General features: G+C 36.0%; 3 protein-coding genes across 4 annotated transcripts; 1 reads left to right on the forward strand and 2 right to left on the reverse strand.

Annotated features, from left to right (window-relative positions):
- Window positions 1-931: 931 nt before the first annotated feature.
- On the reverse strand, window positions 932-4,116 carry LOC140804452 (uncharacterized). Of its 2 annotated transcripts, none has more exons than XM_073160491.1 (2): window positions 3,861-4,116; window positions 932-2,553 (listed from the first exon to the last, which is right to left on the reverse strand). In XM_073160491.1, the coding sequence occupies exons 1-2, from the start codon at window positions 3,957-3,959 to the stop codon at window positions 1,288-1,290; spliced, it is 1,365 nt and encodes a 454-aa protein (XP_073016592.1). In that variant the 5' UTR covers window positions 3,960-4,116; the 3' UTR covers window positions 932-1,287. The 2 variants fall into 2 exon arrangements, with proteins under 2 accessions (XP_073016592.1, XP_073016593.1); XM_073160492.1 differs by lacking the exon at window positions 3,861-4,116 and adding an exon at window positions 3,340-3,854.
- Window positions 4,117-6,730: 2,614 nt separating this feature from the next.
- Window positions 6,731-9,924, forward strand: LOC140806029 (sec-independent protein translocase protein TATB, chloroplastic-like). Its single transcript, XM_073162462.1, has 5 exons — window positions 6,731-7,046; window positions 7,215-7,336; window positions 8,080-8,139; window positions 8,223-8,370; window positions 9,361-9,924. The coding sequence occupies exons 1-5, from the start codon at window positions 6,800-6,802 to the stop codon at window positions 9,693-9,695; spliced, it is 912 nt and encodes a 303-aa protein (XP_073018563.1). The 5' UTR covers window positions 6,731-6,799; the 3' UTR covers window positions 9,696-9,924.
- A 355-nt stretch (window positions 9,925-10,279) lies between these two features.
- LOC140806028 (BAHD acyltransferase DCR) lies at window positions 10,280-12,171 on the reverse strand. The gene is made up of 2 exons (XM_073162461.1): window positions 11,614-12,171; window positions 10,280-11,288 (listed from the first exon to the last, which is right to left on the reverse strand). The coding sequence occupies exons 1-2, from the start codon at window positions 12,067-12,069 to the stop codon at window positions 10,398-10,400; spliced, it is 1,347 nt and encodes a 448-aa protein (XP_073018562.1). The 5' UTR covers window positions 12,070-12,171; the 3' UTR covers window positions 10,280-10,397.
- Between the last annotated feature and the right edge of the window lie 3,851 nt (window positions 12,172-16,022).

A 16,022-nucleotide genomic window follows, 5' to 3' on the forward strand; every position in this document is an offset into this window, starting at 1 on the left:
CACTAATTTAAACTCTCATAATCTCAATCTTCTAAAGTCTTTGAATCTGCCATCTACTTAACTTCGGGTGGGCATTTTTCCGTAGATACATGTTCGCAAGTTGGCAATTTGATGGAACGTGACTACAAGACTTTTGAAATTATAAAAATCTAAAAATGTATATATTTAGATGATACATAAATTTTAAATTTCAATTCTAAAATAATTTTTTATATCCCATAAATAAATTTTTACATGCATCACAACTTTTATTTTTTTACTTCAACGAAATGGTAAATATTGTCTATTTACTTTCTAGCTGCGAGAGCTTACTTTGGTTTACGATTGGAAATCATCTCGGGGTTGGGATTTCAGGCATTTCAAAATGGCAGAAGCAGCAGGGGACATACACATACATGCAGCCGCTGATTTCGAATTAGCTACGACATGCATGACTGTGGAAACGTCTGTATCTTGAATCCTAGAATTTGACAAGTATAGGATTAGGACACCGTAGAAGTTAGTGATTTTGCAGGAAAGTTGCAAATCTAGATATATAAGTTGCAGAGATGGTATAACATTATTCTCAGGTATTTGCTCACAGTATCTGGTTACCTATTTATACAATTGTAATAGAATTAAAGCATATAAAGGATCTTGTAACCATCCCCTTAAACTAAACTTAATTACTGTTCATATATAGTTTTCTTCAATTTCTGTAAATATGTGGTTATTGTTTCAGGAGAAAACCAGTGAAGGCATACGCGGAAGTCAGAACTGGCGTTGGCACGCTAGATTGGAATCTGGTATTATGTTGGTATTGCTGATGCTTAAGATATAGCTCCAGGGAGTAGCTATGGAACAATGTCGGTGTTATATCGATTACTATGAGATCGAGACCTGGTTTGCATCAAGATTTCCATGAAACTAGTTAGTTTCGGGCAGAATCACATCAACAAGTGATATTCTTTCAAAGGCCATACATAGCAAGTTGTACTAAAACAGTTGACGCATGAAAACTCAATATGTTTTTTTTATTACACTAATGTTTGTTAACAGAATAGAACCCCTTTCACAATACAACTCCTCCGGGCATCTATATATTTTGTAGTATACACATCGAAAGCTAAATAATGACAAATTAAACAAAAATCTCATAACAAAACGCTATTATCAGGTATGGTTGTGAGTTTAGGGAAATCTTTTTCCTGTACAAATCCATGTGCACTTCACGGACAAACAAGCTTTGCTTCCCTGATTTCTAAAAAGTTGCAATCTTTATGTCTTGGTATACTTGCGTGTTTAGCGTTAACTGACTCCCGATTGCATCATTGGGAAGAAAGTCCAGTTGTTTTGAGGGCTTGATTCCTTTTTCACAGCTTTATCATTCGTCCACCACTCACAGTCGATAATGGATTTCTCCGAAACTTGTCCTTTTGCATTGTTGAAGTTGAAATCTTTGCTTGAACCAAGAGAGATTGTACGATGCTTTTGATGGCATCCATCCCCTTCCATGTCAATAGCCATAGAGCTACTTTCAATCTTTGTTGAAGATATTGCTTCTGGTGGGATTCTTGATGTGATTATGCGTGAATTAGGGACTGGTTCCTTCACTATACAAGTGGGTATATCTTCACCGTTTAGTTCGAAAGACACTCTGTGATCGACAGTTCCATCATTTTGTGATCCCCGCTCAGAGTTAGATAATGAGACTACTTCAGAAATTTGGATCTCCAAAAGGTTACAGTCCCGAGATGGGGGTTCACCACCATTAGGTGTCAGGGTTCCAGAACCGAACCTTGATACCCCGCTGTTTGGTGTCAAAGTTCCTGAGCCTAGTCTTGAGCCCCAGCCATTGGGAGTTACAGATCCAGAACCGACTCTGGAACCCCATTTACGGTTAGAAAAGTGGTCGTAGCCTATAAACTTGGGAGCTTCCCCCATTCGAAATTCAATGGTTGCACGTTTATCAGGTAAAGGCGAAGAGGTTCCAGAATTAGAAATAGCCGAGCCTGGTGATTTGACATGACCACCAGGGCTTCCAGGGTATGGGTAGGGTATGTACTCGTACTGGGACAATGGGTATTTCAGATTCATCCCACTAAATCTCTTGTTCCGAGCAAGAGACGACGACAAAAGCTGTGCAAATGGGACTTCTGGTGAGGAAGGTGTTGTCATTTGCACAGATTCCGGAGGTGGGGTAAATGAAGCTGTAGAAGGCTCGGTTGTGAAGGTAGAAAACACAGGAGGCGAAACTAATCCAGTCTCATGAGCGTAAGGACCGATTGTGAAAATAGGCGCTGTCCCGCCTGGTGAGTAGGCATGAACAGAAAGTACACCTACAGGTGATTGAGTGGCAGAGGAAGGATCGGATTGAAGAAAATATGCTGGAGAAGAGGGAGGGGCAATGAATGGAAGCATAATGGTGGCAGGACGATTCGAATTTTCAGAGACCGGGGCTATAATCCTCTGTGAAGTTGGTTCTGACAAAATGACAGCATGGCCAATTCGTTTGCTGTTCTTGTGAGAACCAAAACAACAGTAGAGACTCCACAAACTTCCCCATCTTTTCTTCTGTGAGTGAACAAAAACAAGGCAAAAATTATGCTTCTTCTGTGAGTGAACAAAAACAAGGCAAAAATCTAAACACGAAACACGATACATAAGCGATCAAATTACTCAAATATATAAGGTTTAGCTCCTCCCTTAATAGCAACCCTGTCTGGTCGCGATCAACCTATCTTACAAACTCTTTGTAAGTGGATCATACAAGGGTTCATCCATTCCAACAGACATTTGACAGGCTAAAAATTTCTTTTAATAGATGTCCTTCAGGTCAATTTTTAATCGACTGTGGCTCTGATATCCAAGGCGTAAAATGGGTCGAACCGAAATGTAAAATAGTAGGCTTTCTTCAAACCACCTAAACCATTATAATCCTTTTTACATATCCTTCGATTTTCTCTTATTTAGTAACAAAAATTGCCTTGTTGGAGTGAAGACTAAAATGAAGCATTTGCAGTTTTGCACTGCTGTAAAGTTTTAAATATATAGTATTGCCACAGCCCTTCGGTCCTATATTATCCATAATCTGCATTTCTCTCTCAGATCTTAAATGGTGAAAACTCCAATCTTCGAATATGACGCCAAAAGGTTTCTCATTTCAAAGGATCTGACAACAAGAATTGAAGAATCCGACAAAAAACAAGCTGGTTACCATTACAAAAGCTTTCACCCGAGTTTTTTCAAGAAATGGACGCATAATCAATCAACACCAGGCCAAATCAAGATCAGATAGAAATTGCGGAATCCTTGATTCAAAATCTCATAAATAAAATCATTTTAAGTATCAGAGTATACCTCAGATCACCGCAAGAAGGAGATTTCTCAAACGGGATCCCAGGAAAATATGGAATCTAATCTTTTTGACAAAATTGTAATATTTCATAGAATTTGTATTCTTTGCAAGATCAGTATAAAATTATAAAAAAGGGCATATACAATTATACATAGTTCAAACCTTGCATGTACTACACTAAAAAAAATCATTCCAGCTCAAAAGTTTAATCATTTAAGTTTAAAGGTGGAAATGTGAATTCTTTCTTTCTCCAGTTGAACTTTATTAAATAATAACCCAACCAATTATTTATCTGGACTTAACAACACAACTTCATGAGTCAAATCAATCGTAACCACTTTTCTGAAGCGTAATAAAATAACATTAACAAACAATAAACCATGAAAAATCAATTCTTTGATCCAAAACCCATTCCTAATCAATCAACAAAAGTTCAAACAGAAGACAATTCTTGAAAGTAAAATCCTAACAACCCATCTACACCATGAAACTTTTCTAAGCAAATCAATCGATACGCACAGACCTGCACTGTATAAGGTTGAACTCTGCTTTCAGCAGTAACTATGGCGGTTGCTGCAGCATTCACTGTTTCCACGGTGTTCTGAACGCTGCTCATGGCCATCTTACGTCGGATTCCAGATGTTTAACGTCAGGATTCGATGTATTTCCCGGTGACTTTGGTGAGAAGCCAATCAACAAAAACTACAGGGAATATCACATGGCATATCTCAAGAGGGCAAGGCACATACAAAATTGTTTTTAATCGTAATATATATTCATTGCCTCCCTGACTCTCTTCTTTTTTTTTTATTAAAAAAATCATTTACATTTTCTTGTTTATATAAATTATTATTATTTGTGAAAAAGTAAAGTACTAATTTTATTTCTGAAATTAAAATTTATATATATATATATATATATATATATATTCTTATTTAATATGTGATTTAGACTAGTGACATGAGCATTTCACGTTACAAACGAGCAAATGGGCTGAATAAATTAATATAATATTCTCTCAATTATTAAGTAAATGACTTTATTTATATATTAAATAAAATTAGAGATGGCTTATCTCTATTCTCTATAGCTGTTTTTTTGTAATTATATGCATAATGGTGGGGCCACAATCATAAAGTACAATTAATTACAAATAGAGGGGGATGTATGTGTTTTTTAGATAATTTTGGGTTTAAAAGTGGAATAATATAAAGTAATGGACATAATTGCCCTCTCTCCTTTTGAGAGAATTTCTTCACCGGCCCATTACGGCGCCGTGCAGGATAAAGAGTAGCTCGGCTAATAATGGCAAAAATTGACGCCAGGTGGAGGAGTTGTGCGCATTTAATGTGGCGTACGTTTGTGGTTGTGTGCGCCCACCCACACCCACACCCCACCCCACCCCACCCCACCCCGAAAAATGGTAACTCCATGTCACGTGACCTTCGTGTTGCAAATGGACACGGGAATTAGATGATGAAGAGGGGCATATTTGGCATGAAATTCTTGGTTGGCAAAAAGTTGATTATTACACATGATAATGGGATTGATTAACTTTGTAAGTTTTTATTATTAACTTTGTGAAAGCATGAACACACACGTGTGAGGAGTCACTTTTACCCCCCGTGCGATAGAAAATGACACTCTCTCTAGATTCTTTCCCCTTGTAATATTAACTACATGCTTTTGCACGGGTGGTTCCCTCTAAAACATTATCCTTTCCATTCTTTGATAAAGATATCTCAGCCCCCCTTCTATTCACACTTCCCTTCTTTCTAATTTTTGTTTTTTACATCAAGAAAATATTTGATGGATCGTATTTTGTGATACGAATATTTTATTTAAGAATAATCATCTATTACAAGTCTGACTAATCAAGAGTGAAAGTCATCATTCATCCAGACAACAGATGGATGGGAAGAAAAAACAAAATACAATTTCATGGGTTACCGTATTAAACCGATCTACTAACATGTATCATATCTGAAAATATGCTTTCCACCTTTTTCCACCTTTTAGAAACTTTCAACGTAGCTTTCTGAGCCTTACTTTCGATAACTATAAACTACCATAGCCTTTTATGTTGAAACTTTTTACTTGACTACATTACTACATTGTTGACTGGAACTTCTAAATTCTTTCACAATGATTTAACCCTTTAAAGAACGTAATGTCTCTCACACACATACACATTATATCAACTATATTATGTGCAGTCATTTTTCAGGATATTTTTTTTGAGTTAAATGGATTAACACATAAATGATTGAGAACTCATATTCAAATGAAGAACACTTGGGACTGATTTTTGAAATAATAATATATTGATATTCTTTTTAATTGAAATATTTTGATAATTTAATTGTGTGTGTGTGTGAGAGAGAGAGAGAGATGGAGATAGGAAAAAGAGGGGGGAAAGTGGGAAGTGAGATTAGATTAGCTTTTGTATGAAGATGTGAGAAATGGGTCCTACCAAGAATTGCTTCCCATGGATTTATCACAAACTCCCCATCATATGTGGTGGTTTTAGTATGTTTGTGGTCCTACTTCACCATGGCTTAACCAGCATATCACATGCTCAAGTAGGTGGGGGTTGATACCAGCAATTAAACTTTTTATAATGTAACATTTTATTATTTTATTAACCCTCCTCTCATTTTTTTAGGATAGATTTCATAACCGTTATTTTTCTATACGCACTGGATATACTCTCGATTTATATAATTGTTTGCAAACCAAATTAGTCAAGTGAGGACAAACCCTGTGAAATATGTTCGTTCGAAAAAATATTAATAAGAACATGATCACCTACTTCTTCGACTCGACACTCTCCTAGTCCCATTTTCAATCATGTAAACAAGATCTCTTATCTATTTTCTGTTTGATATGACCGATTGCGAGTCGAATATTGTCATATTAATACATGCATCCGGAATGATTAAATAACAATCGAGGTGATAAATCAGCAAATTTGAACTTCGAAGAATCAAAGTTGATAAAAAGTAATAATAGATGGAGAGATTAGTATATGTCTTCATTGACCAAAAGCAGGACTTCCATAATGTATCCATTGAATAACGTGTGTTGAATCTAGAATCACGTGACGCCAAGCCTGTTTACTGACTGAACCAAGATCTGCTCAAACTTCATAAATGAGGCTGACCGAGCTTCCGAAGTTTAGTGCCGATGGGCTTCATTTGCTAAATGGGAGGGGCTTGTGCCCAAATGTCCATCAGATAATGGTACGTATGAATTTGCTATGGGCCAATAATCTCCAAGGAGAATAATCTTTTCGGCCTGGAGCCCCATAGCGTGTAAATAATGTATCAAGAAATTGAAACTCATTTTTCATTTTTCATTCTTCACCTACATCTATTAAATAAATATTATATGATATAATATTCATTTATATGGTAGCTGAAACTTCTGATGGACTAGTTTCTTGATTCAGCCCAATCCCAAATGACCACCACCATGGCTGTGGCAATTTCGACCACTCCATCATATTTGTTGCACTCTTCTTCTTCTTCATCCGCTACTGGTGCAAAAACCGTTCTTTGTGCCTTATCGAACTCAACAACTTCAGTACCTAAAAATGCAATCTTTCAACCGGCTAAATCCATCCATCAACTGGGTTTTACTGCTTTTCCCCAGTGGAATGGGATTAAGCATTTGGGCATTTCAATCTCACGGCATTCTGTGAAAATAGGTACTTTTCTTGTGTGTTATATTCTGCTGTTTTTTTGTTTGATTTGTAAAGTTGAAAATCGTACTCTCTATGAGGGACAATTTGTGGCGGTGGTGTGAATTTTTTGGATTTGTAACCAAGATTCTTTCTTTCATGTTCTTTAATGTGGCGAGGTCTCGTGTTTTGCAGAAAGGAAGGTGAAAGTTAGAGCTAAAGGAGTGTATGCTTCTCTGTTTGGGGTTGGTGCTCCAGAGGCTCTGGTTATTGGAGTGGTCGCTTTGTTGGTATTTGGGCCCAAAGGTCTCGCTGAGGTTAACTGCTGCATTTCTATCTTGGTGGTTTCCTGTAATTCTTTTGAGGAAAAAAATTATGGGATAGTCTTTCATGTTGAGCCTAACATCTTGTGAGTTGTGAATAATGAGAAGTCTTAATTCCCATGAGAAAATTTTTAATCTGCTACTCTAGATCTTGGATTGGATTTGTTTATTTACTCGGATGAAAGATAGCCCATGGTTTGTTCTTATTATTAATGCTGTAGTATTAAATTTCTCACGGGAATGTTACGGAATCTCTTGTTCTAAGTGAAGTCCTTCAAGAAGAATACTTCCTCTTCGTAAATGCGAGTCTTTTGGTAATTTTCAATGTTTTTGAAAGAAAATGATGTGTAAAGTCGGAGATGATGTATGGATACTATACACATTATTTTGCCTTGCTCAAGATTCGAGCCTGTGTCTATTTCAAGGCTGCAGTGTCACCCTGCCATGAGCACCTTTCCGTTTAAGTATATAATTTTCTATGTCAAAAACAGTTTGTGGTCTGTATCATGGACTCGAGTTTTTGTTTGCTGTCGACTTGGTTTGTATTTGCAAATTCAAACTTCCTTTACCTAGTGGACACCCTTTTGTTGTGGATGAGCCCGTTAAATTGTACCCCTACCACACTCTTGGTAGAATTGTTTTGTTTTACAAACCATTCCTGATTTGGTAAAAATTATAATTCGCAGAAAATTGACATAGGAACTCTCTGCGAGTAAACTTTCTTTTTGTTACGACAGGTTGCTCGTAATCTGGGTAAAACTCTGCGTGCATTCCAACCTACGATTAGAGAACTTCAGGCAAGTCTCATGTTTTAGTTTACCGTTCGAGTGTTAAACTGGTTTTTCTTACTTTCATCACTCGTTTTTTATCTTTCTTATAGGATGTTTCGAGGGAATTCAAGAGCACCCTTGAACGAGAAATTGGTCTCGATGAACCTGACAATCAAGTGCCAAGACCTTCTACGTCCAACACTACTAAGCCTTCGACAGAGGATAGCACTGAGGATTCAGGGGCGAATATCGAATCCAGTGAGTTTCATCTATCTTTTCAACTAGTCTTTTTTGCTAAATTAGATAGATTAATAGATTCACTGGGCTGCTTCACGCTTTAACAGCATTTACTTGCATAAAGATTAAAAAAATATAGATTATTCCATTATGGATTGGAAAAATAGAAGTTTATTGATAAATGGCCTGAAGAACTTGAAATTCCAGTATACATCAAATATTCTTTGAAAACTCTGGCGACTAATCTTCACCAAGAATTTGGTTTATTATTCGCAAAATTTAATTGTTGATGGTGAATACATCAGAACAATTGTCTGTAATTCGGGTGACAGAAGTTAGCTAAACTAAAATTCAAAAAATTGAGGAGCGAAATGATAATTTCTGTGTGTAACATAGAAATATTGAAGTTGATAGGAAAACATGTTTGCGTGAGTGTTTGGGATTGGCGGGCGGCAGCTCATTCCAGGCATCTTGATCCTGTCGCTCATTCTACCTAACAACCAGTTAAATTATGCGCTTATGGTTCTGTAATAGATTGTTAGAAAAATCTGTATATTGCTCCTGGAAATATATTTTGTTGACTTCAAAACTTAAGGATTAATTCCTTGGCTGCTTCCATGCCGGCCAAACATTATGTACTTTGAGATGCCTTGATGTTGTTGCAACTTCTTTGAGAACGAGGCTTTCCTGAAGTATATGTTATACCCATCAGTTCAGAAATGTCACTTGATTGCTTTGCTGTTCCCGTTTTTATATATCCATAACAAGTTTGTTTTCTAAGGTTGTCTTTGGATTGAAGGATTATAGCAAGTTCGTTTTCTAAGATTGTCTTTGGATTGAAAGATTTCGCTACGTATTTCCAACCATTATTAATCCCCACATCATTTGAATGAGCATTAGGTTTTGGGGCCTTGGGCAAATATTGCCGAAGCGAAGATTTTGAATGGATGACCTGTTTGTCATTGATATTTGATTGAATTCAAAATGGTGGATTAATAATAAAAATTGCAGATGGTATTCCATCTGACAGTGTGGAAGTGTCAAAAGAGGGCTCCTCGAAGATCACAGCAGAAAAGCTGACAGGAGTTCTTGCTCAACTGCAGAAAGAGCAGGCAGAAGAAGCAGAGAGAGCCCGTGTACAATCAGAATCCGAAGTATTGGACGCTACTCAAGATGGTTCTATAGATACAGCTGATGTAGATGTTAATAAAACATTAGACGCCCCTCAAGAAGAAGCTTCTTCAGAGACGATTCTCGCTCAAAATCCGGAGGCCAGCGATCTCCAAGAAGTCCCTTCAGCTGTGTCTTCTAGCCCTTCTCCTGCAAATACCGAAAGCAAGGCATGAAATCTCAGAGTGACGATTTTTGAAACGTGATCTAGAACTTCTTGTGTGCCTTGAGCAGGAATGAGTTTAGTGTTTTTATCTTTGATTGTATGGTAAGCAATAAAGATGCCATTTGATGGTAATCTGAGAGCAGGGAATTGTTAATTTACTTGTGAAATTTCTGTAATAGGCTTGATCTTGTAGCAAGAATATGTCATGCATGCAATATTTATGCAGCTCTGTTGTACTAGTCTACGTTCATATTCTTTTTGAAACATGAAAAGATTGAATAAACTGTTCGTATCAATTTCTTAACAAATTTATTCATTGAACTTAGTCAAGTTTATCATAATGATCACTGATGAGCCAGATGTAAGCGATTTCCTATCAGTATGAAACTTTAGTTTTATCAAATATGAAACAGAGAAAGGATGGCGCGCGAGAAACTAAAAAGTAAGAGTTTCTGGCATTTAGCTTCTGTTTTCAGGAAAGTGTCTTTAGTCTCTCTGCAAAACCGATATACTAACAATTTATGTCAATTGGCTCATATTTTGTTCCGTGTAATGCAGTCATCAATATTAAACAAAATTCATGAAAAATAAATATAAAAGGCGATCGGGTTAAACGTCATAATGAAACTGAAATCGACACAATATTTTTTGTCCCACAAAGACACTAAACACTCGGAGAAACGAAAGCCGCAAAACCAAATATTTTTCATAGTTAAAGCTCCATGAGAAATTCCTTGTCCTTCTCCAACCTCTTCAGGGCATCATCCTCCAAACTGATCTCCACATCAATGCTTCTTCCCCCATCTTTGCCCGGATACAAGTACACCATCCCATCGAACCTGTTATTCAACCCGCTACGAACGCTTTCGGGTTTGCCCCACCCAAAATCCACGTCGTAAACCTTAAACCGAGGGGAGCTCCCCACTGCCACGCAGTTCACACCAGCATCCTTGAACTGGAAGATTACCGGGTTGGTTTCCCACTCAGTGTTTCGAGCGTCAATCGCCTTCGCATCGTGGGATTCAATGGCGGTTCTGATCAGATCAGCCCCGAACTCAATCGGGTTCGACATGATCAGCCCGGCCGCAGTGACGGTGAAGATCGCCTGGATCAAATTCCCGAAGTAACTCTCCGGCATCTTTGGGTCCACCCGCTTCCGGCAGTCGGCGAACACAGTGAACACCGTGTACTCCTCGGGCTTCAGCTCCCGCGCTCGTGTGACGGCGGACCACACGTGCGCGGAGAGGGACTGGAATGTGGAGAAGGGCTTCGATCCAGTACCGGCGTTGACTTTTGACTTGATTCGGTCAATGTCTGATTCGGAGAACTTGAAGACCTTTTCGCGGAGGGATTTGGCGGCCACGTCACCGTTGGATGAAGCTGACTTGGCATGCTCCGGCGCGTCGGATGGCTTGGAGAGGTCGAGCTTTACTCTTGTGTTTCGTGCTTTGGTGCGGTCGAGGAATGGTGGGGTTGCGACGGAGGCAGAAGAACCGCTGCATATTTGGGCCCATGCGCTCATGAAGTGCCACGTGGACGTGCCATCCAGAATAGCATGGTTGAAGGCACAGCCGATTGCAACCCCATCCTTTAGCTTTGTCACCTGTTTTAATAATTGCCGTGCACCGATTTATAGGTATTTTGGTTCTTTTACGGCTTTAATTAAAAAATATGTTTCTCCCATTTTCACTCGAAATTTTGATAATTTTCGTAATAGGGTAAGTTGCACATTACCTCTGCGAACCACCTCAGTCCCCAGGGCATTTAATAGAATTTAATAATTGAAATAAATCCTTGTATTTTTATCGATTATATTATATATAAGCACTATAATTAACTATATATCACATCACCATTATTAAAAGTGGTTATCCAATCAAGAAAATTTGACAGACAGAAATTAGAGTATGCAAGAGATTATATTTTACCTGCACTGCCAGCAGCGGCTTGTGGAGTCCTTCCAAATTCAAGATCATGTTGTAAGGCAGCAGAGCCTTAAACTTCGACGTCCCTTCCTCCGCCGTCAGCTCCGCCACCTCCATCTCCTCCGCCGCGGCGGCCACAACCTCCACTCCCTCCATATCATCGTCGTACACCACTTTAAACACACCATCCTCATCTTTATCCAGTTTCCCAGCCAACTGATAAAATTCCTCCAAAACAACAGCAAGCCCGTCTTTCGATCTCTGCACAATTCCCTCGAAATCATCCTCACTTTTGTAAATTATCAGTTTCTGATTATAGTAAAACGCCAAGTACGGGAGATCGAATGTGACCAGCTGGCATTCTTTTTTTCCAATCGGTTTCTTGGGCTTCACATTTCCCGTGCTGAGGATTTTAACACAGTCGTCAACTTTCTTCTCCTCGGCAAATTCACCAGCCATTTTCTAAAATGGGAAGCTGCAGATAAAATTGTGTTGTAAATTGGTTTGTTAGTAGGGTGTTTCTGTACAAGTGCACAGATTTATAGTGTGGAGCCATTTTGAAGCAGTTGGGGAGCATTTATGATCTTCTTCGGGTGCAGTTGTATGAACATTTATTACCTGTCTTTGCCACTCTGTATTTTGGTGGGAGTTGAGTAAAAGACGATAACTTTTTTGCACCAATATTTGGTGGCGACGTAAATTCTTCAAATTCCCGGGTCAAACTTATCAGGTCATCCATCACATAATTATATCAAATCAAACACAATTAATTTTAGAATTTTTACGTGATTAGTTCTAAAAAAATGCATTTTTTTATATGAGTATCAACTCTTTGAACCACTTTTCAACTGCACAGTGCACAGTCTCATGATATCTGAACAATTTATGGAATCGCTTCATCTATAAACCTGTCAGAAGTCGATCATTGTCCATACAATGACGATCACCCCCACTCTCTTCGACCATGACCTCACAAATTCAGTCCAGACTATGTTGATTTATGATATTGTCTGTTGAAAATTCAACATATATGATATATATAATGGCTTGACTTAATTAGGTATTATGTATTTAATAAGAATCATTCCGTAATTGTCGGCAGATAAATAAAAAAATGGTCAAGTTTTGGCAATTGTGCATCCTTTAGATTTTCATTTTATGAATCGTTCCTTTAAATTTTAATGATTTTTTGTTTATGTAGTTTCACCTTCAAAAATTTTGCTGGATTTACACCGATCGACTCTATTAGTTTACACAATATCCCGCCTGCAGGTTAAAAATTAATATGGATTGATATTTAACCTCCTAGTATAAGGTACACTTTGTCTTCTTCAAGGAGTTGACAAAAAATCTATAATATGGAGATAATTAATCGAAGGATATGAACTTCGATTATTATAAAACTTGAGTCGAGCATTTGATCAAACTATGTTATTAAATCAGATCATTTATATCATAAAATATAAAGATCCACAAAAGAATAAGTAATTCTCAACATCATGTTGGATCATAACATCGGGTGAAAAACTAGTTACATTATAAATTTGTAGAGGCTATTAATTAAAAACTTGCATTTTAATATTCAAGTTTGATTGAATCAAGCCATTTTTTTATGGATGATTTTATCAAATATTTATTCAACCATAGATTAACAATCCTTTCCTATGTTAAATTCAAAATATTTTTCAACTTTTTGTACGTATACCCTCTGTACATTTTTTTTTCTATATTTTAAAAAAGAAAAAACAATCTTTTTGTTGTATTTTTTAAAAACAACAAATTAATTTCAAAATGAGAACCAAAATCGTGATTTTGTTTTATACCGGCGTTGCCGGATACAGTTTTAGTACCGTCCCCATAAACATCAAAACCAATATAACTAGAATATGTGAAAACATATGACCACTGAGAAGGTTCATTAAAACCTAATTTGTGGAATTGTGGCTGGTGAGTAATTTGTTGGAGGGGCAACCTAAAATAGGTGGCTTGAACAATAATGGCATTAATTAGTCGGAAATCATGATTTTGAAATACTTCATTTTTCATTCAATAAAACAACACTGATCCTATATAGCATCCCCGTTTGAATAAAGCGCAGATTCCTATATCACAGCTAAGATTTTTGTTTCTCGGAAACTTCTAAAAGCCACAAATATTTATGCAACTATGCAGCAGACCCAAGTTGTTTTTTAACTCTTTCCTGAAAATGAGATGATATTCGGTTTTGTTATGCTATCCACGGGAATATTATTCTTATCCACTCAATACATGACACATATACTGAATGAATAAATCATGACTACTAATTCAACCATGATGTAAAGATGAGTGACCATGATTCATCACTCAACATACGTGTCACGTGTTGAATCTGACTCTGATTCGTCATTCGTTAAACTCGATAGATCTCATTCAGGTTAGATCCGCAAATCCTAAGTATTAGACTCTCTGTCTTCTTTATTTTCGCCGTACCATTTGATTGTAATCAAAATATAATTAGTATATTACATTAGATAACCAAGTGTATCTTCAATCTCATCTTTGGATAATATATGGATTAGTAATTCTTGACCTGTTAACAGTCAAGTTCAATTCATAGAGTATTGTCATTTTTAATCTTTATTAGATGCTGGTGAAATATATGTATTAAATCTATCACCACCCAAAAGATATCAATTAAATATAATGATGATTTGGCTCAAGATTTGAATAATTGGTGGCTTTATGGAAAGCAGTCGTGATTAAGTCTATGATTTGAAATGAATATATTTTATTGGTAGTAACCTTATATTGTAAACTGCCAGTTCCGGAACCTAATTGATAGTTCTAGGTTTATCCAAAATATAGCTTCGATATTCTTTTCCTATATATGGGATTTTTTTGTGTGGTGAATTCAATGAATTGTGTGTGTATAACATGATTTTTTTGGTAAGAAAAAGTGACACACATCAGAAGAAGAACATACATGTAGGAAATGGCCGCCATGCCATTGCCTACAATTTTTTACGAAACATGCGTACGCAACCTCAACTTTAGAAAATTGAGATGCGTACATGTTTCTTAATTCTTTTGACTCTCGGCTCCAGATACACTCATCGATGGTATGAGAAAAATCTGTAAATAACAGCGATTGAGGTCCCTAAGCACACACCTTATAAGAAAAATATACACCATCTATAGAGAATATGAAGTGCTTAGAAGGCTTCAACTCGAAGAAATCAAAAAATTTACAAATTTTCATTGTCGGAGGTAACACTCGATTCGCTTCCGCATATTATTTATCATGTTTATATATATGCAAAAACATGATTTTTTAGAAAAATTCTGACATTTGGTATCAGAATCGTTATATTTTTACCTTGAAAATTTGTTTTCTGAAAATAAGTGATATTATAAAATTTCTTTTGAAGTTTTTGTATAAGAAACTTACCTGTTCTTGGTTGCACTTTGAAGTTCTTCTTTGAAATCTTGAAGATTATAATTGATTCTTGAATTTTTTATATGAAATGAGAAATTTTGTTGTTTCGGGAGGAAAAGTTGCAGAAAAACACTTTCTGAGACGTTGAAGAAGAAACTTCAAATAATACAATTGTGTTTATAGTCATTTATGCATTATTCAGATAATCCAAGTGAAATTGAAAGTGAACATGGCCCACTTGAAAGAAAATAATGGAAAGTTCTCGTGAAGTTTTTTTTATTAAAAATCAAAAAAATGTTGTGGGACCCACACAAATTTGATAATTTGTATGCATTGTCGTAATAATTTATTATTTATTATTATTATTATTGTTTTTAAAATAATAATAATAATAATAAATAATTATTAATGTGTTATTAAGTAATATGTATAATTCGATATACATATAGCATTTGGTTAAATAATTTGTATACATTAAAAATAATTCCATGTTCGACGTAATTTATAATACATGTTTAGAAATTATTTTTGCATGTTAGAAATAATATCAAATATTATGGATAAGTGTTTCATGTGTACATGCAAATTTAATATTATGTTTGTATTTATTCTTAAAATTTAAAATGCAAATAATATTAAAAAATAATAATTGGGGCATCAATATTCACATGATGTTCATATTAAAGTATATTCAGTTGTTTATAATTTGAAATGAACATATCAAGTAAGATGTGAATATAATATTATAAATAAAATATTTCAGATGTTCACAAATGAACAAATAATCATCACTTTATCACTAATCTGATAAAAGAGAAAATTGATGAGGAGCCTACATTTTTACGTAAATGTGATCCTCGCTTTATTACTACTCTGATTGAAGAGAAAAACTGATGGAAAACGTATTTGTTCATATTAAGTAAAAATGTGAGTATAAAGTTATTTAATGAAAAAAAAATTGGCTTATAAAGATTCACATAAATGTGGATAATTT

This window comes from Primulina eburnea, chromosome 11 (assembly GCF_022965805.1).
Source record: "Primulina eburnea isolate SZY01 chromosome 11, ASM2296580v1, whole genome shotgun sequence".
NCBI classification, from domain to species: domain Eukaryota; kingdom Viridiplantae; phylum Streptophyta; class Magnoliopsida; order Lamiales; family Gesneriaceae; genus Primulina; species Primulina eburnea.